Genomic DNA, 26,128 nt, shown 5'->3' with positions numbered 1-26,128 from the left:
TAGGAAGAAATGTTTAAATTTGTCATGACTTTTTTCTTTTAAAGAAGTGATCATGTGAGGGAAAAGTTGGAATACATTTTCATCCATTCACTCCATTTACAGAGGAGTCTTTCAATTTGCAATAATATCAAACTTTAGGGATTACTATGGGAATTACCTTATGTCTTAAGGCAGCTAGTGCTGCCATAACAAACAAACAAAAACACTCCACAAATGGGTAGCTTTGAAGAACAAATTTATTTTCTCATCACTCTGGAGGCCAGAACTCCAAATCAGGGTCTTGGCTGTGTCGATTCTTTCTGCAGGCTTCTCTCCTAGTTGTTGGTGTCTGCTGGAAATCCTTGGCGTCGAATCTGCTGTTTGCCTGTAGATGAGTCCTCACATGGTGTCTTGTCTCCCCTCTGCGTGTGTCTCTGCCTCTATTCTGCTCTGTTTTTTAAGACAGCTGCTCAGAAGTGATTGGGTTTAGGACTCACCCTATTCCAATATTGCCTCATTAGCATAACAAGAAAGTCCTTAATTCCAGACAGGGTTATTTACAGGTACAAGGGTCAGGAGTTCAACATAACTTTTTAGAGGGGCACACAATTCAATCCATACCTCTTAAATTTTTTTAACCTTTCAGGAAATAATCATGAACTCTTCAAACACTTTTTGTACAAAGGCTTCAAAAAACACAGTGAGAGAAGGTGAAAATTTCAGGAAACATTTTTTTCTTGAAATTTCCTCATTGTAGCTGGCTGTCATGAATCTGAGTTTCACTTTTAATGCAAATTAATACAATATCAAGCCCTCCAAAGTTCTGGGGCTTAAATTCCCTGCATTCTACTCTCTGAGGTTCTGGTCCTGTTGCCACAACAGCCACCACATTCTGCCGCCCACCACCTGGACATGGCGGGTCAGTTGACTACAGGAGGTGTGGTTTTGACATGAAATGCTTTAAATTTCTTTCTTTTCTAAATGTTTCATTATCTGAAATTTGGATTCAGATTTCTACAGTAGATTTTAAATGAAAATACCGACATGATGTCTCAAGTTTTATAGTTAAATCACGTCAGAGGAGGAAAGCTAGATATTGTATTTCGCCTAAGAGTAAGTTGTTATTGGCACTCTATAATATGAGAAAAGCTATAGGAAAATGTTTTTTGAGAGAAATATGTTCTTTTACTTGAAATTATGGATTTAGGTATTGGGAAAATACCTGAATATTTACTAGGATAAAAGCAGTCTGTGATTGTGACAGAGGTGTTTCCCCCCTCCCTTCCTTTTGATGATGCCTCTCCCACTTAGTGCTTTCATTTTAGGTGATGGTGCTTCCTGAGCCTTTCATCTCTGCCTTATCAAAACGTCCTTTAAGAAAGTACTGATTAATGTATTTATACGAAAAAGTAAACACCTTATATGATCTCAAATTGTCATTGTGTTGCAAGACACAGCTTTAAATCAAAAAAATAAATCTCTACAGTGGAATTTAAGAGAGGGAGAGGGGAGAACCTTATGGATATGCCAGAAATCATTCTGTGTTATTGGTTACCTGCTCATAGTATTAGCCCAACAGAGGCTCTGTTAATTAGAAACCCTCAACATTTAATATAAAAGCCCTTCATAAATTAATATTCATCTTAAGTGATTTTTCATTACTGTCTCGTTTATGTGAATGCTTCATAAAACTGACAACGGTAAATGCTACAGGGATGGGCAGCATCCATGGGGCCTTATTTACTGATAACTTCCTCTGAGTACAACTCAGCCAAGCTACGCTTGGCCTCACTTGATTCCTGATGTGTATGGGTTGAGCTATAATTCATGGTCACTTGAGTTCAGCTGTTAAAGGGTCAAAATTACAAATTTTGGTCTTGATTCTAGGATTCTTGTTTAATTAAGTCAGGTTATCTTTGATAATTAAAAAAGGTAATATCATTTATTTTGATCCTTAACAAAATAATAGTTCATTTGGCCTGTATGTTTACGAAGTTCTAAGATAGTTGTGTAAATAACTGATCTTTAAAATCTTTCCTTAAAGTAAATTAAAATATGTATGTACATTGAATAGTATTAATATATACTTATTTACCTCCTCTTTGAGTCATTGTGATTATTGTGGGAACTTTGAATTATGTATTTGGATTTTTTTTTTTTTCCTTTTCTGATCTAGAACAGAGGTTAGACTAAGAAGCCTCAAGTCAAAGCCACTGACTTCCACTTCCCTCTTCCCTCCATCTTATAGGCTGAAAGTGCGAGCTCTGACTAGTCACCTCTACTTGTGATTGCCACCAGTGGAGGAGACTCTAAAAAGTTTCTAGACCTCAGAATATTAAGATAACCATACTTTTATAAGTTCTAAGCCCAAAGCAAAAGTATACCTTGGCTGTTTGGGAAGTAAAATAGTTAGGATATTGTTTTGGCTGCTTTGATAGAAACCAAGTAAGAGTGGTTTAAGGGAGTGGCTTAAAGTTTGTTTTTTGTAAAAGTCTGAGCTGGTACATCATCCTGCAGTCATCTGAAGACCCAGTTTCTTCTCTCTCATTGCTCTGCCATGCTTTAGGGTGTTGTTGTCGAATTTGCACAAATTGCTCCTTCTCCCTTGATTCAATATCTTACAGCAAAGTGCATAGGACCTAAATTGTCACACATTGATTCGCTACCACCTCTAGCCTGTGGGAGGAGGGAAAACAGGACATAGAAAGCAAATAGTTTCCTTTTAAGGACTTGACCTGAAGTTGTATGCAGTATTTCCATTCAAATCTCATAGACCAAAACTAAGTCACTTGGTCACACCTAGTGGTAAGGGAGGCCAGGAAGTATAGCTGGATGGCCGTTTGTCCAGGTCAAACCCTAGGGTGTTATTTACTGAAAGGAATACAGGAAAATGTGTGCTGCTGGACTGTTACCAGGCTCTACTACAATGAATTATTGCACTTGAAATTTTATATATTAGCTTATAAGAACTGACTCATACATTCAGGTTATGAGAACCAGTGAGTATCTTGAATATGACTACAATTTATTGAACTATTTTAGAATTTTCTTTTAATAACTGTAAAACTGATGTGGTTCAGGAATTGTGTTTTTAAAATTTAAGGATATTTAAATCTTTTTAAAGAATTTTGTCAACATAAAAATTAAACATTGTATATATGATAATATTCTAATAATTTTTTTTCTAATTAGAGCCTTCTGCCTCAGTGATAACCATCATGTGAAATACTGACTTTTATTTTCCAGCAGGAAATATAAATTTAAAATTCAGGCATTTGTTTATTGTCATAAAGGGGAAATCACTTAACAAAAGAATTTGACTATAACAGTATGATGGGATTGATTTAGACAGTATTTCTGTCAATTCAGTTCAGTCAAGAGGTGATTTTGAACATCAATTAACATTATACTTAAGATACATCCAAATGATAAGACCCATTAAACCTGTTGCTGTCGAGTTGATCCTGACTCATAGCAACCCTACTGCCCTATAGAGTTTGCAAGGAGCGCCTGGTGGAGTTGAACTGCCGACCCTTTGGTTAGGAGCCAGAGCTCTTAACCATGCCACCAGGGTTTCCAATAATAAGACAGATGTGGCTGATAAAATGCTATGTATTGGATTTTTCTATATCTAAACTTTCTATGGAGAAAAATTAATGCGTAAAAACCCTTCAGAATAATGACCCCAGTTTTTTTAACACAAGGATATTCTCTGGGCCTATGCTGTAAAACTGCAATATTCCTGTAAAATCTACGATTTGTGATCTGTAACATCCTGTAAAATCTATGATTTGTGATCTGCCTTTCTTATCAGTCCTTTCTCATATACCATGATGTTGCTAGCAGGTGGAATGGAATAAATTGCCTTTCACATTCTCTTATATTGTCAATATTCTTTCTCTTCCAATATTTTTCTTATACTGTTTCTATGCTTACATATGAGAAGAGACTCAGGGTTGTTACGGGGTGGCCAGAGCCAAAACTCTTTCCTCCCTAGGCTTTCCTGTTGTGGAGTCTTTGTAGGCAACACCTTTGACCTAAATTTCAGAAAGAAAGAAAAGAAATGGTGAGCTGTGTCTTCCCACCTGCAAGCTTGCCCACATGGGGAAGAGCTCCCCTGTGTTGTAGGTGTTGATGGGCTTCAGGACTACTCTAGGTAATTTGGATCTCACCATTGTTAAATTGACATACTGAATGAACCTGGGTGACAAGACACTATCACTAGAGGAAATTTGGGTAGGTATATTTGTTGTTTGTTTTTTAAGAAATGTACTTACTGTAATAGTCATGATAATGAATGAAAACAAATCAGAAGTACACATTCCTTATTACAAGGTGAACACTGTTTTGAGAACTGATATAGAGTTACTGTAATAGTCCTGATAATGAAAACAAATCAGAAGTACACATTCCTTATTACAAGGTGAACACTGTTTTGAGAACTGGTGTAGAGACATCTTTGACTATACCTTTATCATTCTTTTGGCTGAATGTCCGTTGTAACAGTGTTATAATACGTTATTGATTGATGGCTTCTTTAGGAGGAGTATGAAGAACTGCTTCGTTATGCTGTAGTGACTCCAAATATTGAATCAAGTACTTTACAGCCATCTCATCCTAAGGGAGAAGTGATGCAGGATGTTAAAATTCCTACCATAATTGATGATGTTCTTCATAATCAAGGTTATGTATATTTTTCAGGATATCTCTTAATTTAAAATATTATCTTTTAAATGGTATTGAGTTTATTAATGATGCTGATTTATGATTGTGAAAATGCTTCTCTGTGATCAGTAATTCTTCCCAGTCAACCAGCATTGTCTAGCAGTATCACCTGAGGGCACATTTTAGACTATTATTTGAACTTCATTTGACTCTTTTATGAAAAGTAATAAAGCAATGTGGTAGCAATTGCATTTCTCTTAATGGAGTACATTCCATCTCTGTACTTGTTCTGACAGCTATGTTCCATGATTACCTGGGAAACTAAATGCCCAAACCCAAAATTAGAGGCGGTCCATAGGTAGCCATCAGAATCCCTTAAGTTTGTGAACCGTGTACTAAGATTTTGTTAGTGTATTTTACGGGCATAGAGGATTGTCTGGATTGTCATCATAAGGTGGACCATTTTGTGGACCATGTCAGGACAGAATTAAAAACTCACACAAACCAGGAAATACTTTGATAGGTGAGTGGAAGGTGGAGAAGGCAGGATAAAGCTCTTTTCACCTATCTGTTCCTTATTCAGTAAAGTACGAGATCCCAGACAGCTCAGTCTAAATAAGTGTTTTTTCAAAGAGCACATGCTCCCTATGGGAACACAGAAAGCCCTGATACTCGACAGTTATCACACTGTAGGCCTAACTCCAAGGATCCCTGTCCTTGAAGGCACATGGCGCAGCCCATTCAGAGTCAGAAATCTCCTGGGTTTCTGGTAAGTCACAGGCCTAGAGTGTTGTTTCTGTCCCTCTGTAGACATGGAGTTTTCATTGCTCCTTAGTCTTTGCCTACTGTACTGGATTGACAAATGGGACCTGAAGCTTCAAAAAATCTTTATTCTACTGCTGAAACACTTTCTACCCAAATGTTGTTTATGTTCAAGTGATAACGAACCTTGGATTTATTCACTCTGCATCAGTTACACACTTGAGTATCTCAACATGCAGTTCCCTACTGAGCAAATCCAAATAAAGTGCCAAATACTCTCTTGTCTTATAAATGTAAACAGGCAAATTGGAATATTTTGCCCTATACATCTCTGCTGTTAAGGTGCTTACCAAAAAAGCTTGTTTCCTTTCCCATTGCTGTACTACTGTACTATTTTTCCCACTGACGTGACACAGGAACCCTGTCTTTCCCACAGCTTTTCAGCATTTCAAGGTAATCACCTAGGATTTATAACCTGTTCTTTTCTTGCATGTAAGATAGTATTTATTTGTTTAGCTCTGCCTTTTCCAAAGAAAAGGATTTGAGATTAAACAAAGAACCATAGAGTGAATTTCATCTTTAGATATCCCGATTCACGAGTAGGTGATGTTAGAATGCACTATGTGAATTTATCATCACATCATTCTCTTTATTTTTGGTATTGCCATTGCCTGGTACAAGCAGGGTGTGTCAAAGTTGGCAAAGCATATATAAGCCTCTAACACCCATGCCTGGGAGGTTTTTCCCAGTTTCCTTTTCACCATATATTGACTAGAAGTTCCTGAGATGGAGGCAAGGAAGGCCCTACTTTGGGGGAACCAGTGCCACTTTGGAGCCCTGGTGGTGCAATTGGTTAAGAACTATGGCTACTAACCAAAAGGTTGGCAGTTTGAGTCCAGCAGCAGCTCCTCGGAAACCCTATGGGGCAGTTCTACACTGTCCTGTAGGGTCGCTATGAGTTGGAATCAACTCGATGGCATTGGGTTTGGTTGGGTGTTTTTTTTTTTTTTTTTTTTTTTTTTGGTTTTTTTAATGCCACTTTAGTCTGAGGGTGGAAATCCTGGTGGTGTAGTGGTTAAATGCTACAGCTGCTGACCAAAAGGTCGGCAGTTCAGATCCACCAGGCGCTCTTTGGAAACCCTATGGGGCAGTTCGACTCTGTCCTCTGGGGTTGCTACGAGTCGGAATCGACTTGATGGCGTTGGGTTTGGTTTGGGTTTGGTTAGTCCAATGGCAGCTAGTGAAAAGCAGCAGGGCCCTGGGAATATCCAGTGTTGTAAGGTAGCACATCCTTTTCTAAGTTCTAAGGTTATTCACCCACTTATTCTCTTAGCATGAATTGGAAGCTATGGTAGACAGAGTTATATTTCACCCATGTCTGATGGCCCACCCTGAGGAATGATTATGCCTCCCTACTCTTTTCAACTCAGGCATGGCCATGTAGCTTGCTTTGGCCATTGAATTATGAGCAGAAATGAAGTAGGGTGGTTCCAGGCAGAAGCTTTAAGAGAGGGGACATGGTTTTGAATGTTCCATTTTCTCCTTTACCATGGCAACTGGCACTATTCCAGGAACAGACAGTTTTGTCAACTTGGGCCCAGAGGAAAGACAGCGTGAATGATCATGATAAATATTTTAACATGAGGGAGAAATAAGCCTTTGTTGAAAGCCATTGAAATTTAGGGGTTATTTGTTAATGCAGCAAAACCTAACTTTCCTGTGCTGACACAAACACCTACTCTGTATGTGTAAGGAGAAGAGGACATGAGCCTGCCTGTCAGGAAGTTTATGTAGTCTGTTTAGAAATACTTGTTGCTGTTGTTAGGTGCTGTCGAGTCAGTTCCATGTATAACAGAACAAAACACTGACTGGTCCTGTGCCATCCTCACAATTGTTGCTCTGCGTGAGCCCACTGTTGCAGCCACTGTGTCAATCCATCTCATCTAGGGCCTTCTCTTTCTTGCTGACCCTCTACTTTACCAAGCATGATGTCCTTCTCCAGGGCATGGTCCCTCCTGATAAAGTGTCCAAGGTACATGAGACGATGTCCCACTATCCCTGCTTCTAATGAGCATTCTGGCTGTACTTCTTCCAAGACAGATTTGTTTGTTCTTCTGGCAGTCCATGATATTTTCAATATTCTTTGCCAACATCATAATTCAAAGGCATCAATTCTTTCGTCTTCCTTATTCATTGCCCAGCTTTCGCATGCTTATGAGGCAATAGAAAAGACTATGGATTGAATCAGGTGCACTTTAGTCCTCAAAATGACATCTTTGCCTTCTAACACTTGAATGGGGTGTTTTTTGCAACAGATTTGCCCAGTGCAACATGTCATTTGATTTCTTGACTGCTGCTTCTGTGGGCATTGATTGTGGATCCAAGTAAAATGAAATCCCTAACAACTTTAGTAGTTTCTCCATTTATCATGATGTTGCTTATTGGTCCAGTTGTGAGGATTTAGAAATACTAGATATGACTGTATGAGGAAATTAATATTTAAAGAATAATATAACTCAGATACATATATACACACATACGTATGTGTGTATATATAAATGAAGATTGGTCAAATTCTTTAGAAGCTGACTCTGAAAGAAGTTTAAGGTAAAAAAATGTTTATTTGGAATCAATATCTGTGAAGGGAAGGAGGATTGGGCAGAGGGAAAAGTTTATGATGGAGACCGTCAGCACCCCAGCCAATCCATCTGAGAGCTCTGGAGTGAGTAGTGCCCATCAGAGTATTCCCCAATCAGGCTGAAATGGCCAGGCTTTTGTACTCTCATCTTGTTTAATCACCAGGTATGTACTACCCCAGAACAGAGCTGATAGAGGCAGTCTGCAGCTGAGCAGCAAGACCTTCCTAAGGGGAACAGGGCAGGATCTAGGCCTGTTCCATCTCCATGTCCATCAAAGACAGTAAATGCTGAAGTGCCAGAGTAGTGCTGTAAGTTCCTAGAACTGAATTCCGCAAAAGAGCAGCCACTTGGCCAGAAGTGGTCAAAGAACCAAAACCCTTGAAATATTAGTAACATTGAGAATGACTTTAGGAGGGGCACTCCAGTAAAGAGTTGGGACTATTGACCTATGTGGCTGAAGCAGATCAGGGAATAAGTACAGATAAAAGTACAAAGACAGATTCAGGGCCAAATTCTTAAGAACCATAAATTCAAGTTAGGAGATGTTAGCTTTACGTGGGGCCAGGGGATTCTACTGAAAGTTTATACTCTTTGTTAAAAAAAAGACATCTGCATGTTTATCTTCTCAAAGCAGTTCTTCCTATACTTTATTCTGTCCTTTTGGAGTTGACTAAAGGAACCAGCCCTTTTCTAGTTTCAGATTTTTTCTCCTTGTTTATTGTCTTAGTGTTACTATAAATCCCCAACATATTGCATTTTATTTGTTCTAAAATCTTATTCATGTACTGTAACCTTCTTAAATTAAGTATGTGTGATTAGGCGTTTATTTAAGAATGATTCTGTCTAATAAAAAAATAAAAACCTTCTTTTTAGCAGGAAATAACCTTGTAGTAAGAGAAACTGGGATGGAAGTTGGAAAAGGATTTGATTTAAATACTTCAAGTCGTTCAAAGACGGATGGTATGACTTTTTCTTAGCTTATTTTTATGAATATACATTTTGTATTTGGATTACTATTAGTTATGTAGTAAGTGCAAAGATAGTAATTTCAGCATATTGACAGGATTTTAAGATGCCTATTGTTTGTAATGATTTTAAATGATAATATTTAAAATAATTTTTTAAGATTCCAAAATAGTACAATGAAGACAGGCTAGTGTGTGATAGTGTGTGGCATCCTTTCTTAAAACTGCTAAGCTAGAGGGCAAGCATTTTAAAAATTTAAAGGGATATAGGACAGTTTGGACAATTTAAATGTTTTCATAATCCGGTAGACTATTTCCTAATTTTTAGGCATTTGTGTACCAACTTACTGATTTTCATCACATCTCTACACTACCTTGGTGTGGTGTAGTAGTTAAGAGCTACAGCTGCTGACCAAGAGGTTGGCAATTCAAATCTACCAGGCATTCCTTGGAAACTCTGTGGAGCAGTACTACTCTGTCCCACAGGGTCACTGTGAGTCGCAATCGAGGCGACGGCAGTGGATTTGGTTTTTTTGGTTCTGCACTACCTCTTCTATTTAGTGTTTTTCTTCCAGTATGCTAAGGGAAACTTTGTATCACTCACTACTGAATATAACATAAAACTAGTATGTACTTGTTACAAGTAGAAGTAAAGATGAAAATAAAAAAACCAACCCAGTGCCTTGGAGTCAATTTGGACTCATAGATGAAAATAAGTACAACAAAAACAAAGTTACTAAATTTTGGTTTAATATTGTTGTATTCATCCTGAAGTCTACTCTTTGTTGAAAGAGGAGATTAGCAAGTATAAAAGAGCTTTTAAAACCATACTGACTCCATACTGAGCCTTTTTCCTTGACATAATCAGAATGATTAAAATGATAAAAGTGGAATAATTTTTTTAACTTTGTGATTCAGTGTAATTTATGTGAGAAATTCCTTTATCCCTTAGTTTCCTCCTCTGTAAATGAAGTCTTGAGCAATGTAATCTCTGAGGGCCCTTCCAAGTTCTTCTGTTACATGATTCTGTTTTTTGTGAAGCTGAATGTATTTATTGAAAACAAAAGAAAGCGGAACCTATTCCTTTTTCTATGAGTAGTAAAAGAAAAAAATTTTTTTTTTAATTTTAGGATTTTTGTGTAATTTGTCATTCTGCCTTATTCTTGGGGTTCCTTAACCATCCTTAGAACATGTAGGTAGTGTTTCATGTATTATATTTTTTATGTAAAACATATATATTAGGGAACGATTTCCCATTTTGCAAAGAATTTTTGAAAGATTTGCTTTAAAGTAACAAGTTCTGTGGAGCCCTGGTGGCACAGTGGTTAAGAGCTCAGCTGCTAACCAAAAAGGTGCACGGTTCGAATCTACCAGCCACTCCTTGGAAACCCTATAGGCAGTTCTACTGTGTTCTGTAGGATCCCTATGAGTCAGAATTGACTTGAGGGCAACAGATTTTGTTTTGTTTTGGTAACAGGTTCTATAGTAGATTTATCTTTGATTCATTCATAAGGAAGAGAGAAAAGCCCTCCAGCCATAGTTTTTAGGACCCTCATATTAAATATGTGTGTGAAATGATGATGGATAGCCTCTAAGTATGTGATAAAATATTAACTTTTTTATTTTGTGCTTTTTAGAAATAGCAGCTCTCTTTCTGGATCTGTCTTCTCCCATCCCATCTCCAATGTATAAAGTCAGGGCATGGGGATTGTGTGTATGTGTATGTACCAAAACCCACTACTGTCAAGTCGATTCTGACTCATAGCAACCCTATAGGACAGAGTAGAACTGCCCCATAGAGTTTCCAAGGCTGTAAATCTTTATGGAAGCCAACTGCCACATCTTTCTTCCATGGAGTGGCTGGTAAGTTTGAACCATTGACCTTTTGGTTAGCAGCCAAGCACTTTAACCACTGTGCTACCAGGGGTCACTTATGTGTATACCTATATGTATATATTTCTTTTTTAACATAATATATAATTTACTTCCTTTTACATTTAAAATTTTTTATTGTGGTGAAATATATAACAAAACGTCTGCCATTTCAACCATTTCTGCATGTACAATCCGGTGACATTAATTACATTCCCCATGTTGTGCCATCATCTCCGAGATGTATATATTTCTTACCTGTGTATGTTGAAGGCTAACAAGATGCCTTATAACTGATTGTCTGATACACTGAATTACTAGTCTCTTCTTACTCATAATGCTGAGTTTTAGTAGCATTAAGATCCAGATCATTATTACTGTATCTTCAACCATTCTTTTGTTGAAGACATAGTACTAATGATCTATATACTGCTGCCCTCACCTCGGTCAATTACTTAAACCTCTCTGAACCTTAGTTTTCACCTCAAGACAGGGATAATAATACCTGTTTCTTAGAGCGGAGTGTATGAAGAGAGCTCATCTTTACAAAGCTCTTACTCAGGAACACAGAGAGCACTTAGTAAATGTTGATGTGGTGATGTGGATGAGATTACTTACAGCTCATGCTGGATCCGAATGTAGAAAACAGCCTTACTTGGGCTAGACGTCACGGGGGGCTCTGTAGGAGGCATCTCGTGTAGGTCAGTCCTAAATCTGTGATAGTATTGAAATTACCAATGGCCAGATTAAGTAGACTTTAGGTGGTTTCCTTGCTTTTTTCTCCATGGGTAGCTGACATTTTCTAGTCTCTCAGTATAACTCCTTACTCATTTAGGTTATTTTTAATTTGACTTGACTGCTGCAACTTTTTTACCTCTAGGGTCATTACCAGTGTCATCACCAAGGAAGCCCACTCACCCAGTCATGGATTTTTTCAGTTCACACCTTTTAGATGACTCTTCCTCACCGACGTCTACCTCTAGTCATGCAGCAGATGTCCCCGAGGTAGTTGTGAATGATTTTCTAGTTTCCGATGAAAACCTTCAGAAGATGGAAAATGTACTTGACCTTTGGAGTTCAGACCTTAAGGTATTACAGCTATCCAACAGTTCTACTCTCAAAGTTACTGCTGTTTTTCTTTTTTTAATTAAAAAAAAAATGTTTTTTTTTAAATCCTTAGTTTCCTGAGAAGATTGGTCCAGTGTCTTAAATCAGTGCTTCCCCATCTTTAATGTACATGTGAATCACCTGGAGATCTTATTAAACTATAGCTTCTTATTCAGTAGGTCTTGGGCCATGCCTGAGAATTTGCATTTCTAACAAGCTCCTAGGTGATGCTATGGGTTCACATTTTAAATAGTCAGTGGAATAATTCTGCATGTTCTGTTGAACTTCTCAGATGTTTTGGAAAGCTCGGCCTACATGTGGTTGAGATACGTATTAAGCCTTTACCATAATTATAGTTATGACTAATGGAACTACCTCCTTTTATGTGAAACACAAAATCCAGTTTTAGCGATTTGTATTCATTTTATAGCCACTCTTATAGCAACTACAACATATAAGTGATAAACCTCTAAATATTGGTGATGTTATTGGCTTCTAAGTACAATAACTTACAGAAATAGTTGAGTTCTGTGGCATTTATATTTCTCTGTTATTTGGAACATTAAATTGTAGAAATAATCTTTTAACATAGCTTCTACTGTATTTTTACCCTGAAACACATTTCATACTTGTATTCATAGCATTAGTCCATTGGAGTAGTGTGCCACCAACCACTTAAACTGCTCTGTATTCAGTAAACCATATTGTTAACTAGTTTTTTGAAAAACAAATGATTATTTGGTCTTTTTACATATGCCAGTGAGTAGAGTAAGGGATCACGCTTAGCAATTTGTTGTAAGTGATCATTGCGATATATAGTTTGGGAAAGAAAGCCTCAACTCCCTTGATTTCCACTACTGCCTCTATCTAAAGAACTTCCTGGTCATATGGCTTAGCCCAGGTTATAACCCTGCATTAGTTTTTTCCTGATCCATCTTTAATATGGACGTATAAATCCTTGAATAAACAAAGGGACTTGGTGAATTATAAGGTCTGAATTTTTCTTAAATGACAACAAGATTTCATACAAAGTACTTAAAATGGGGGGAAAAAATCCCCTTGTGTGGTGAATGTGAACAAAAAGAGCCATGGTTATTGAACTTAGACACGTTTTCATTAGTGTGTTCTGACTTTTTAAATAGCTCTTGTGTTGATAGCCCATTCTTTCTCTCTTTTTTTATTAATGTTTCTTAGTTTAAGAAGTGGTATTAGGAACAAACTACTCAGTTCTCAGTATCCTTGTTTTTCAGACAAACGTCATATCTGAACTAAGTAAATGGAGACTTAATTTTGTTGACTGGCACCGAATGGAAATGAGAAAGGAGAAAGAAAAACATGCAGCACATTTAAAACAACTGTACAATCAGATCAACGACTTGAAGGAGCTGCAGAAAGCTTATGAAGTCTCCATTGGAAGAAAAGATGAGGTCTTTTTTATATCTCCTTACTTTAATTCGAATTCAGAAAATGTCTTGCTAGATAATAAATGCCAGGAACTGGTGGTTATTTAGGCCATACAAGATACAAAGGGAGTATCACTTAAGAAGTTGATAGAAAAGAAATTCATAGCTATGGGATTTATTTTTCCTGTTAAACATACCAGTGTAATGTCATTATGTCTTTGCTATCCACTTCATTGAACAAGTTTCCATCATCTTGATGTTTTGAGAGTACATGCTAGATACGAGTACACTGGTTTTTTTATTCCTAATTTTTTCTTTCTTCCTAAGTGCCCTTGAGAGAACGTCAGGGAACCAGCATCACTCACATTTTAAACCATCTTGTCAGAGTTCATCTTAAGCATCTCAGATTTGATCTGTGGAATGGTAGTCTTTCTTCATCTTACTGATAAACCCAGAAAACACCTTTTATTTCACTTTTTGTTAGCCTCTTAAGAACTTTGAAGATAACGTTCAAGCCTGTATTAATTTGCGTCTCCCAACAGCACCTTGAACAAAGCAGATGGACAAGCAATCTGTGGCTCCCTCTCTTCCCCCTCTGATACACTTACGGATAGGGTGGTGGCTTTCAGAGAAGAGGGACTCGCAGCAGGCACCTCAGCTACTTGTCTGCAAAAATAGCACTCAAACATTTTATTGAACTAAATAAATGTTATGTGTTTTAAAATAAACGTTTCTTTTGGTTTTGCAGGGTGTGATGTAAAATTGAACAACATAGTTTACTCCCTTGAAACAGTGGATTCTAATGGCAGTTATTTTCTCTGTTACTTTCAAAACTCTGCTGTAAAGTTTTAAAATTTTGTACTGTTTCTATTTTGAAGTATTACTCACAAAAAGAGTATATATTATCATGTTAAGTTAATAGAAGGTAATCAAGTGATTAGCCATGTGCCACCATCCAACTTAAGAACTGGAATACTGCCAATATCTTAGAATGCCTGCCTTTTTCCTCCTTTGGGAATTATTTAAAGAACCAGAATAAGTATATCTCGGTAAATATGCCCAGCTGACTAAGTCTGTTTTTAATGTGGCCATTTTAAAGTATTTATTTCAGTTATTCATTTTTTATAAGAGAAAATATTTTAGGATTTAGAAGCTTTCATAGATTTTTTTAAAGGACAGGATAGTATCACTAAATAAATACATGAAAATATAACTATTAGTTTACTGTTGTAGGTTTGTTGAATGCAGAAAACCATGTAACATATATTGGGACACTTCTATACTCAAGATAATAGCAAGGGCTAGACAGATAATTAAAACCTGATCCCTGCCTTCAAGTTGAGTGAATAAAGAATTATCATTAAGTGAATAAAGAATTTGTGTATATGTAACAAAAGTTTCAATTTTTCTTGCATTAAACATCAGTGATTAATTTTTACGTACATAAACTTTTTATTGATGGTTAGTAAGATATACATATGGTGTATATCTTTTTTCCTCCTTTTTTCTCCCTTCATTCACTGATATTTAGTGTATTTATGTGGGAAAGTGTTTTGGTCTTTTTCAAGATAATAAGGAGGTTACCTGGATGAATATAGTAGCGATCAATAAGTATTCTCTCTAGTGTTTTTGATATATGAGAAAATCACTTTACCAGTTAATGTTATTGTAATATAAAAAAATGTACAACCAATCGTAACAATTGAATTAATTGCTGTGTACAGGTGATTTCTAGTTTGTCTCATGCCATAGGCAAGCAGAAGGAAAGGATAGAGTTGATGAGAACATTCTTCCACTGGCGAATTGGCCACGTCAAATCCAGACAGGACGTAAGTATGAAAAATAGAATACCACTGACAGATATTAGACTTCTAAACCTGAAAGTGTTTTGAATCACCTATTAGAACTCTTGTTAAAGTTTTTACAAAGACAGTGATTTGATGTGATTATTCATTTTCCAATCAGTCAAAACAAATCAACAACTTAATGTTGCTTTTAATTTCAAAGGAGTTTGATTTTCATATAGTTTGGAAAAAATACCTCGTAGATTTTATAGGCCTGTCAGTACATTGTTTGCTACTTCATATTTGATTAGTAAAGATCGTACCTAAATTACGAATGCTGTGGCAATGGAAACCTTAGAGCAAATTTTACCTCAGATGTGGTTATGTAGAAAAAGAATTTATAATCTATAACATATCGTATGCTTCCTACTTGAAAAATGCGTGAATGCAGCCACTTCAAAGGGAGAAATTATTGTATTTCTATATTACAAAATAGCGCAGATGTTTATTGTGTAGACTTGCCTTATAGTGGGACTCAAAGAAAACCATTCCTGTATAGCTTTTTAAAAATTATCTTTAGTTTGTGTGTAATTTAAACTTGAACACCTATTATTTTAATTTAAAAAACCTGAATCAGTACGTCAGCGTAAATAGTGAACTGAGAGAAAAGGATAAACAAACCCCTGCCTCGAAAGTGGAAAAGTATTAGAATATGCATATATTCCAGAAAAGATGGGAATAGAGACCCAAGAGTGTATGAGTGATATGTGTGTGTATATATGTATTATTGTATAATCTCTGTGCATCTAGTTTCTAAGGGATTAGTTTGCAATTATCATTGATGTATATTTGTGATCATTTTGCTTAAGTCAACATTAAAGCATATATTTAGGAAAAATCTATTATATCCATGGAATAGGATTTCTCCTTTAAGAATACTTACTTTTTTTCATTATTTTATTAACCCCACTAAATTGTATTACATCAGTAATATTAAAAAGATCTGTTTTAAAAATGAGTATACTGTATTTTGAAAGTAATTTATTGACATAATGAGAATACATATTTATCTTTAAATATTAGCCAGAATAGTAGAGACTGCCATCACTTTTTAAATTGCTTTTCATGTTTAAGAAAGTTGAAAATGGAACTACTTCTTCAAAAGAATTTAAATTTGTTGATACAAGAAAAATAGCTTATATTCCTCTTTGATCGATTTGTCACCATGTGTGATGGCAAGATATGTAAATTAATCTTGCTTAGGATGGTGGCTACCAAATTGAAGAGAAAGCTGTCCCATCTGAAGCCACAGCCACCACTTTTTTTTTTTCCCCTTCTCCCTGTTATACTCCTGGTCCAACTTTCAGCTGAAAGGTCAGGCAGATTCGTAGCTATGATGGCAAGTGGAGAATTACTTATTTTCTTTCATTTGGTGTTTTGTTTTCCCTGTTCTTGATCAGTGCATAAAGCAATAATGTAATGGCTGAGAACTCAGCCTCTGGACTCGGGCAAGTCTGGCCTTACCCTTGCTGCTCATGTGACCTAGGCAGTTCCACGACCTCTCTCAGCCTGTTCTGTCTGCAAGATGAGAATACTATGATTATACAGGACTAAATGACAATGTGTGTAAACAGCTTACCACAATTATTATTACTACCAATATAATTGCCCATAATGTGTTTCTGAGGTTTTATATTACTCCCATTTAGGTTTATGAAGGTAAACTAGCTGACCAGTACTTCCAGAGAACTTTATTGAAGAAAGTCTGGAAAGCTTGGCATTCCACGATACAGAAGCAGTGGAAGGATGTGGTGGAACGAGCTTGTCAAGCAAGAGCTGAGGAAGTTTGTGTCCAGATATCCAATGATTATGAAAACAAAGTTGCTATGGTAAAATTCTTTTTAGTTAAATTTTTCATTTTAATAACAATAAAGAAGATGGGTAACGTCAGTCACTGTTAGTTTTAATTAGACTGAGTAACCCGTTTCTCCAACCCCATTAAATGCAGTAGAGCTGCACATGAGACAGTTGGGAAAGGGCAGCACTAATAAGGCAGACTTACAGACTTCTTTACTCCTTTAAATAGCTGTGACTCTGCCCTCCAAACTTGTGTTGAATCTTTTGTACGTACATTTCTTTTGGAAATAAAAATCGCCCACAGATAATAATATCTCTAGGACATACTACTTTAAGTTTGCCTTTTATCTACCAAAAATGAAGACCAAAAACAAAAATGTTTATCTTCATGTTAATTTATAAACAGTGTTCTTATAAGATTGATAACGGTTTTTTCTATATCTTGAATTATTTTTCCCAATGACTTTTAATAATAAAATTAGCATTGTTTCCTTAGGAGAACATTTGAGCCCCAAAATGAAATAAAAACCACACAAAAGAATTCAGCAGGTCTCTTGAAATCAAATACTGAAAGGATAAAAAGATTTCATTATCATAGTACTAACTTCTTAATATTAAAAATAAGTTTCATGATACAAATAACATTCTGCACTTCAAAATTACATACAGAAAAATGCAGTCTTTAGGTTTGGTCTGTGGGAAAGTGTGCCATACCTGATGTCACTTTGCATTTTAAATCCTATAGATAACATTCAGTAGAAAAAAAATTCCGTTACCATTTCAGGCATTTAGTCACTTTTTTTTTTTTCCCTGAAGGTTTGAGAGCTGCTGTCTGTGGCTCTTGATTTGTTTTGTTTAGTAACCTACATAAAAATTTTATGGTAAGACAGCTTGTATCTCTGTTTAATTTATATAATTAAAACATATCACCAATCTGCAGTGGAACTGGTATAAAATGGCCCTTGTTTGAGCCTTGACTTTATGGTTAGGAATGAAAATGGTTTGTTGATGGAGATGATAGAGGTAAGAGGCACCTTTTAAAATAAATCCAGGCACATAGCAGGAGAGGTGTGGCAAACCATTTTTAATATTTCACATAAAAATAATTTCACAATATAAGTCTACTTTAATAATAAATATTCTTCCTTGTGTCTCAAATCTTTTTCATTTGTATTTTTCTTAATTCTTTTTATTTTAGTTATCTGGAGCTTTGGAAAATGCAAAAGCTGAGATCCAGAGAATGCAGCACGAAAAAGAGCACTTTGAAGATTCCATGAAAAAAGCTTTCATGAGGGGTGTGTGTGCATTAAATCTCGAAGCCATGACTATGTTTCAAAACAGAAATGATACGGGTTAGTATTTTATTTAAGAATCTGTGCCTACTTTCCAAGAGGATTTGAGGAGATTTCAGTGATCGGTATGATCTGCAGTGCTAATTTTCTACAGTGGAGGAGTGTCATCCAAGTGTTGGTATTTTTGATTTTATGGTTAGTCATATCTAGTTTTAAATATTCCTGGTATCTCAGTCATGGTTACTTACGGTATCTTAAATCTGAGCAAGTAAACCGCCAACTCTTTACTTAATAAGCTTAATGATAAAATAGTGATTTTAATGTATAACATAATTTTAAGGCTCTTTTAGTTTATACTTTTAATGCCTGTAAGTGCAATATATTTTATCTTTGTTTTTCCTAACTAGCCAATTTCCTTGTACTATTTTTTTTTTTTTTTATTAGTTAAACATTTCTTATGCAGTCAGAGTCCCATTTTAGAAACTAGGCCTTCCAAGTCTACGTTTAAGAGAAGCCCAAACGAAAACTCATTTTCAACAGACGTTAAGTATAGGCCTGTCTATACAAGTCAAGTAATATATTTCAAAGACAGTCCATGTATTGGCTGGGAGCTGAGTGGTTTGTGTAGTAGTTTCTTCAGCATGGCCTAGAAGAACACATGACTAGAAACTTTCACCACTGTCTTAGCCATCTAGTGCTGCTATAACAGAAATACCATAAATGGATGGCTTTAACAAAGAGACATTTATTTCTTCACAGTAAGGTGGGCTAAAAGTTCAAATTCAGGGCATCAGCTACAGGAGAAAGCTTCCTCTCTCTGTCAGCCTTCTCATCAGTCTTCCCCTGGACTAGGAGCTTCTCCATGCAGGAAGCCCCGGTCCAAAGGACATGCTCTGCTCCCGGCACTGCTTTCTTGGTGGTATGAGGTCCCCCCATCTGCCCGTTTCCCTTTCCTTTTTATCCCTGGAGAGAGAAAAGGTGGTACAGGCCACACCCCAGGGAAACTCCCTTTACATTGGATCAGGGATGTGACCTGGGTAAGAGTTACATTCCCACCCTAATCCTCTTTAACATAAAATTACAATCACAAAATGGAGGACAACCACACAAGGGAATCATGGGCTAACCAAGTTGGCACATTTTGTGGGGGACACAATTCAATCCATGATATTCCAACCTTTGGCCCCCCAAAAAATCACATCCTTGCAACATGCAAAACATTCATCCCATCATATCATAGTAGAAGTCTTAACTCCAAGTCCAAAATCCAGAAATTCCTCTTCATCTGTGAAATCTAGGATACAAATTATCTGCTTCCAAAGGTATAATGGCAGAACAGGCGCAAACTAGACATTTCCATTACAAATGGGAGAAACTGGAGGAAAAGAAGAGATAACAAGCACCAAGCAAGTCAGCAGAACACATTACATTAGCCCTCAAGCCTTTGAAAATAATCCTCTGTTCTCTGAGACAATTTGCACAATAACCCTGCCTTCTAGACCCTAGGTATTGGCCACACTCTCCAGATTCTGAGTGGAGGCCCCTGGCCCTGGGCTTCAGCTCCGCCTTCCAGGCCTACTGGGACTGCAACTCTGCTCCCATGGCTTTAGGCACGCCATTCTTCTAGTCCATCTGAGTGGCAACTCTGCCCTTAGAAACACTAGAGGCTGTGGCTCCACTCTTTGAAACCCCCAAGGTCATAGCCATACCTTTTGAGACTGAGGCAGCTCGGCTTCCTGCATTCTTTGTCTCTTCAATTTCTGCTTCCTGGTTTCTTGCCCTTTCAGCTCTTCGGGCATCATGCCTGCATCTGTCCTGCTGGGGTAAGTGTTCCAAAGCTCTGTAGCTCTACCAGTAAGTGCCCAGAGGCACCCCACTCCTCCAGAAAGCCTCTATGCATAGGCATCTCAGCTCTCTTGCTCCATGTGTCGGCTTCAGCACCATCTTATGCTGATCTCCTGGGTCTGCTGCTTCCGGTTCTGTGCCGCTGCTGGTCCTCTGCCACTGTTGTTCCTCTATCCATTCACAGTTTCAAAACCACTTCCACATATTAGGTGTCTGTTAGAGCAGCACCCCACTCTCGGTACCAAATTCTTTCTTAGTTATCTAGTGCTGCTATAACAGAAATACCACAAGTGGATAGCTTTAACAAAATTTCTTCACAGTAAAGTAGGCTAAAAGTCCAAATTCAGGGTGTCAACTCCAGGGGAAGGCTTTCTCTCTCTGTCCGCCTCCTCATCAGTCTTTCTCCGGATTACAAGTTTCTCCTCACAGGGACCGCAGGTCCAAAGGACTCACTGTGCTCCAGGCACTGCTTTCTTGGTAGTATGAGGTCCCCCCTATCTGCTCAGTTTCCTTTCCTTTTTATCTCTTGAGAGAGAAAAAAATGGTGCAGACCACACCCCAGAGAAACTCCCTTTACATTGGATCAGGGATGTGACCTGGGTAAGGGTGTTAAAATTCCACCCGAATCCTCTTTAACATAAAATTACAATCACAAAATGGAGGACAACCACACAGTACTGCGAATCATGGCCTAACCAAGTTGATATGTAATTTGGGGGGACACAATTCAACCCATGACAGCCACCAGTTTACAGTGAGGTCTGTTTTCCTCATTGCACCTTAGTTTACTTCTCTAAACAAAGAGGGTAATAAAAACCTTCCTTACCAGCTTCATAGAAGGTTCTTGTAGGGATGCAATGAAATATACTTAAAAGCACTTTAAAATATACTTTAAAGTTCTTTAACGTGTAAGATGGGAATCATGATAATATCACTGTAGTCTTAATTCAAGTCAGCCTCCTAATTTTCATGCAGATACATGAACATTTTAATAGTATTCTCTCATATTAAACCCCCTGTGGGATTCATAACTTATTTATCAGTGAATTCATTTTGTAACATCATTTACATGACTTTAACCTAGTGTATAACTCCTCTGTGCTTGTCATGCCCTCATTTTAAAAAATAAGAAAAACATTATTTAAATTGTGCTTGCTGTAGATAGTAGAAGGTTTAAAGCAAATCTCTTTTTTCTGAAGCAGTTGTGGTGTGTGGCCTATATGCAAGTTAAAAACTTAGAAACTCAAGGCTGAATAGTTTCTCTTGCTAACACCCAAATGAGTGTTTGATTTCTCCAGTAAATAGTCTTCTATTTAAGTTTGAAAACAAACTCACCACCTCCAATGATTGAATAGTCTGCTTTCTGTTCTAATTATTAGCAAGTTGTATGTTGTGTTATGTTGAAGAATTTATCTGTTTGGAAGAAATACTGAGTATCACAAGTAAAGAACAAATAACTTGTTACATTCAGTTACAAGAAACTTGCTTCTTATAACCTACTTAAGAAAGTTATGAGTTGACTTAGGACAGTGTTATACTACCTTAGTAAATTTGGTATCTTAAATTTTAAATTCACATACAAGTGTGTCTCCTGCAGGCAAAAATCTATAACAGAATTTGGAAAAAATATATTCTGTTAATTAGACAACATGATTTGTTTTGCACCTGTTGCTTTTAAGTCTCTGTCATCTGGAGCTAATGCCAGGTTCTGGCAGCCCGGCTGCTTTGAGTGGTCTTACGCTTTTTTATCATAACAACAGGTGATAAAGATGACAGGAGTGAGACACACACACTAGCAGTAGTGCTGGTAGAGCTACAAAAAACAAAAGCTCACTGTCATCTAATGCTGGATTTGCTCTGTGATGTTTAGGTTTTTGTGTCATTTTAATAACAGCCATTTTAAAAAGTATGTAATTCTCACAAGAAAAAAAAATTACTTCTGGCTCCCTTTCTTCCATTAAACCAATTGTTTTTATAACGCAAGGTTTCAGTTGCAGCTGTCTTCTTAGACCAAAACAAATATCTAATTTTTTTTGTCCTGATTTTCTAATACATAGGCCTTGCATCTCATGTTGTATATCTTAAATCTTATTGTAAATTAGAGATGTCTATTAAGAAGGCAGACATGACAAAAATAACCTTAAAGTCTTATAGCTGTCAATTTTTTAAAGCAACTTATTTTTAGGTACAGCAGAAAATGCTTTACAACTGAAAAAAACTGTCCCAGTAAAGTGAGAGTAATATTCATCTTACAGCTATCTGACAGACAGAAAGTGCTGGATCAGCCCACATTAGTGCCAGTTGGTCATTCACCTCTCTCAGGGTATCCCAGCACCAGACCTAATCTCTGTAATGGTTCCTCTGAAATATAAAGTATCTGCCACTGATCTAAAAAGAGACAATCAGAATCACTTTCTATGAAAAACAGGTCGAGACTCAGGTGTGTGTGTGTTTTGTTTTAATAGCAAAAGCAGCATTTTATATTTAAATAGTACCTTTCATCAGAGGATATTAAAAAAAAAAAAAAAAACCTACACACACAATTCTCTTAAATGTTGCTAGTGAGGTAACTACTACTCCACCTATTTTACATAAAGTTGTCTTAGAAAAGGACTTTAGAAGCCCAAATTTCTGGATGGAAAGAGGCCAACATAGAAAACCATTTAAACACAGGTCCTACGTAATGCCCTCTGTTCAGGTATTCTGAAATAGCTCACTGACTGAATTTCTAAACCCTCACCTCAGTGTTTGGTACCACATAAATATGGTTGTAAGTGGAGACTTTAACCAAATTCTGATACTAGAAGAAAATCTAAAGTTGCAAGAAGCCCTTTGTCCTAGCTTTGGAAGCTGTCATTATTCATTCCTAGATAAAGATTGGAAACCCTTGGTGGCGTAGTGGTTAAGTGCTACGGCTGCTAACCTAAAGGCCAGCAGTTCAGATCCACCAGGCGCCCCTTGGAAACTCTATGGGGCAGTTCTACTCTGTCTTACAGGGTCGCTATGAGTCGGAATCGACTCGATGGCAATGGGTTTGGTTTTTGGGTTTTTTGAATAAAGATTATTATATGTCACTACAGTCAGTTAAATGTGGAAATACAATTTTGATTCTTGACTTACATAATTGCTTCCAAGAACGCATTTCTCTTACACTGTCAAAAGTGAAGATCTCAGTTTTACTTATTGATTTATTATTGTTTGCTGAAAAGTCAAGAATAAAAATACATCGTTTTTGTTAGGAGCAATAGAAAGAAGTGAGAGAGTACAGTGATATTTAAAAAAGTAGTTCTAAAGATCTAAATACCAGGCCATTTTGTCTGAAATAATGGAAAAGAGCGTAAATCTTCAGGCTCAGTGTGACTATGTTATTGTATTGATTGTGATGGCGTACATCTTACCAAAGTCCCAGCTGAGTACATCATTTATTTTTATCTTTTACGTAAGAGCAAATCATTCATTAGCTTTTCCCCTTTGAGGGAAGTGGTCTCAAGTCTTCAGTGATTGATGCTGACATTTACCACTGAATACCAACAGTGTTATTTGAACATTATATCCAACATACTAAAAATATCTACATTGATGTTAGGACCAAATTTTACGTATTATATGGTTTCATTGTTTTGAGAATAATAGTAATCTTGACTTAGGAGATTTTTAATGAAATGAAATTGTGATTTATAGGTATGGACATGACGGGTACTAAAAAGGAAGAATATGGTCCTGGTGTTCAAGTAAAAGAACCTTCTGCTCATGTGGATTCTTCAGCTCCTCTGATGCCCTCAATGGTTCTGCAACCACCACGGCCACCAACACCGGCAGCAACAGTGACAGCAGGAACCGCCAGCACCGCTGCCGTCCCCTCTGCTGCTTCCATTACCTCTGCTGGGGCTGCTTCTGCTGCTTCTGTTCATGTTCCTGTTTCTGTCCCTCTTGTTGCAGGGTCTGCAGCTACTACTGCACCAGAAGAAATGGTTAGTACAGTTGCTATAGGTCCCATGTTATGAAAATAGTTCAAGAACTTGTTTATAAATTGTATATTTTGAACTCAGAACGTACTTTCCCATGGAGAGAAGAAGCTACATGGTATTTAGGCCAAGCCACAGAAAATATTTCATATACAAAATGGCAAATTACTTTTGTAATGAAAAATGATAGTCAAAACTTCTATTACAATACCCAAGCCCTTTGCCATTGAGTCAATTCCAACTCATATCGACCCTACAGGACAGAGTAGAACAGCCCCATAGGGTTTCCAAGGAGCATCTAGTAGATTCGAACTGCCAACCTTTTGGTTAGCAAGCGAGCTCTTAACTACTGCACCACCAGGGCTCCTCTATTATAGTAGTGGCAATTAAAACCAAAATGAAGAACTTGTTAAAGTTTTTCAAAAAGCATAGAGAAAAAAAGATTTAATTAGAGAGTTGGCAGCAGACTTTTTTTTTATTATTCTGAAGGAAATTTCTGAGTATTTAAAGGGCTTAGGAGGTTAGTGGCTCTATGGCAACAATTACAGACCAAAGCACATCACGTCTCTGACTCCTTGGCCTCCTGTTATTAGACCTGCATTCTTCATACACTGTTTTTCAACAGAGAAAGGTTAGGGATGCAAGCCAAGTTTGTGAGAATCACCTCTGCAGGGCTTTTTTAAAAACACTGTACCCTTCTTCCCTGTTCTGGCTAGGCTCTGGCGTACATAGTTTGATAAGGCTCCTTAGATGATTCTGATTTTCTTGTCTTCCTTTTCTACCTAACCCCTAACTACTTGCATAAGAGGAAAGAAGATGGCAGGCTAGTTTTTAGATCTTAAAAGTTCCCCTGGTAGCTGTCAGAAGGTGTTATTGCTCTGGACAGCTCTTTGGGAGGCATTGAGTCAACCAGGCAATTGGTCGTCTTTCGTATTCCAGCTGACTTGAATGTCTCCCAATTTCTACCTTTTGGGAGCTACTAACTCTTTTGAGATCTGTTATTTATTATGTTTCCTCTTAACCAAGGAGATGCTAGATACTGTGTCATGTGGGGCATGGCTAGTAAGAGAAATCTGAATGTGTGGGGGATCTTGCCTTAAAAATAAGACACTAAAATTTGTCTGGACATGTATTCAGCTGTGTTTATTTTTCATGATTACACATTTTAAGAGTAATCCTATACAAATGATCTCATTTAAGTAAGCACAGTGAGTATTTAAATTTCTGGCTTGTTATTCACATTGCATATTCAGATAACTTGCTCAGCTAGATTTGTCAAAATTTCCTTCTTAAAATGTGACTACACTATTTGTACATGTGGATTTACCTATAAACCTGAATATGCATGAGAAGAGCTAAATGAGTGTTTACCACCCTTTTTGTTTTACCACCGTTCTTGAAATAATTTATCATCTGGGATGTTCTTGAAGTCTTTGAAACCTGAAAAACACAGTATTGTATAGACAGACCCCTACCCCACGCCTAATAAGCTCTCCCCTGCCCCTCCCCCCACACACATTATATCCCTCTCCTTTAAAAACATATTCAACTTTATTCATATGAGTACAGACAGCCTTTAGGGCCAAGGAGGAAGGAGAATTACAATCAAGTCAATCTGTAGGTATAATGCTAGTTTTCTTCTTTCTTTATAAAATTGGAATACTCAGGTTTACATCAAATATCTCTTTTCTTTTTTAAAAGACCCGTAATAACAAAAGTAGGAACACATGTATTAGTTGACTAACTTACCTAATGTTAAGCCATCATTGTTGGGAATAGGAAAACAAGAAGGACTTTTAATCCAGACCCAGTTTTTTGTTTTTTTTTTTTTTTCCTTTTCACTTAAATCACAGAGGCTTCCTATGAACGTTCAAAACTTTCTCCACCCTTCCTCAGTATTTCCAGTAACTTAAAGGAGCTGTGTGCAGAAGGTAAACTATAGAAAATTGGGAAGCATACATCTGGAGAAAGATTATTAATCTAATGAAATAAT

The 26,128-nt window shown here is 37.0% G+C and overlaps 1 protein-coding gene across 14 annotated transcripts in view; it reads left to right on the top strand.

The window, feature by feature from the left end:
* The window catches only part of POC5 (POC5 centriolar protein), a 39,874-nt gene that overhangs the window by 4,807 nt on the left and 8,939 nt on the right, over nucleotides 1-26,128 (top strand). For 12 of the 14 annotated variants that reach the window (XM_023545563.2, XM_023545557.2, XM_023545560.2 and 9 more), the window contains 8 exons: nucleotides 4,521-4,662; nucleotides 8,919-9,005; nucleotides 11,763-11,971; nucleotides 13,240-13,416; nucleotides 15,117-15,221; nucleotides 16,886-17,065; nucleotides 18,232-18,385; nucleotides 23,852-24,141. In XM_023545563.2, the coding sequence (XP_023401331.1) occupies nucleotides 4,521-4,662; nucleotides 8,919-9,005; nucleotides 11,763-11,971; nucleotides 13,240-13,416; nucleotides 15,117-15,221; nucleotides 16,886-17,065; nucleotides 18,232-18,385; nucleotides 23,852-24,141 (1,344 nt within the window). Of the gene's footprint in view, nucleotides 1-5; nucleotides 4,216-4,520; nucleotides 4,663-8,918; nucleotides 9,006-11,762; nucleotides 11,972-13,239; nucleotides 13,417-15,116; nucleotides 15,222-16,885; nucleotides 17,066-18,231; nucleotides 18,386-23,851; nucleotides 24,142-26,128 lie in introns of those variants that run through there. The other 2 variants (XM_064273276.1, XM_023545558.2) reach the window with 2 other exon arrangements.

The sequence above is a fragment of the Loxodonta africana genome, chromosome 2, assembly GCF_030014295.1.
Source record: "Loxodonta africana isolate mLoxAfr1 chromosome 2, mLoxAfr1.hap2, whole genome shotgun sequence".
NCBI classification, from domain to species: Eukaryota; Metazoa; Chordata; class Mammalia; order Proboscidea; family Elephantidae; genus Loxodonta; species Loxodonta africana.
Note: the sequence above shows the minus strand (reverse complement) of the source record. Positions and strands in the feature narration are given on the sequence as shown.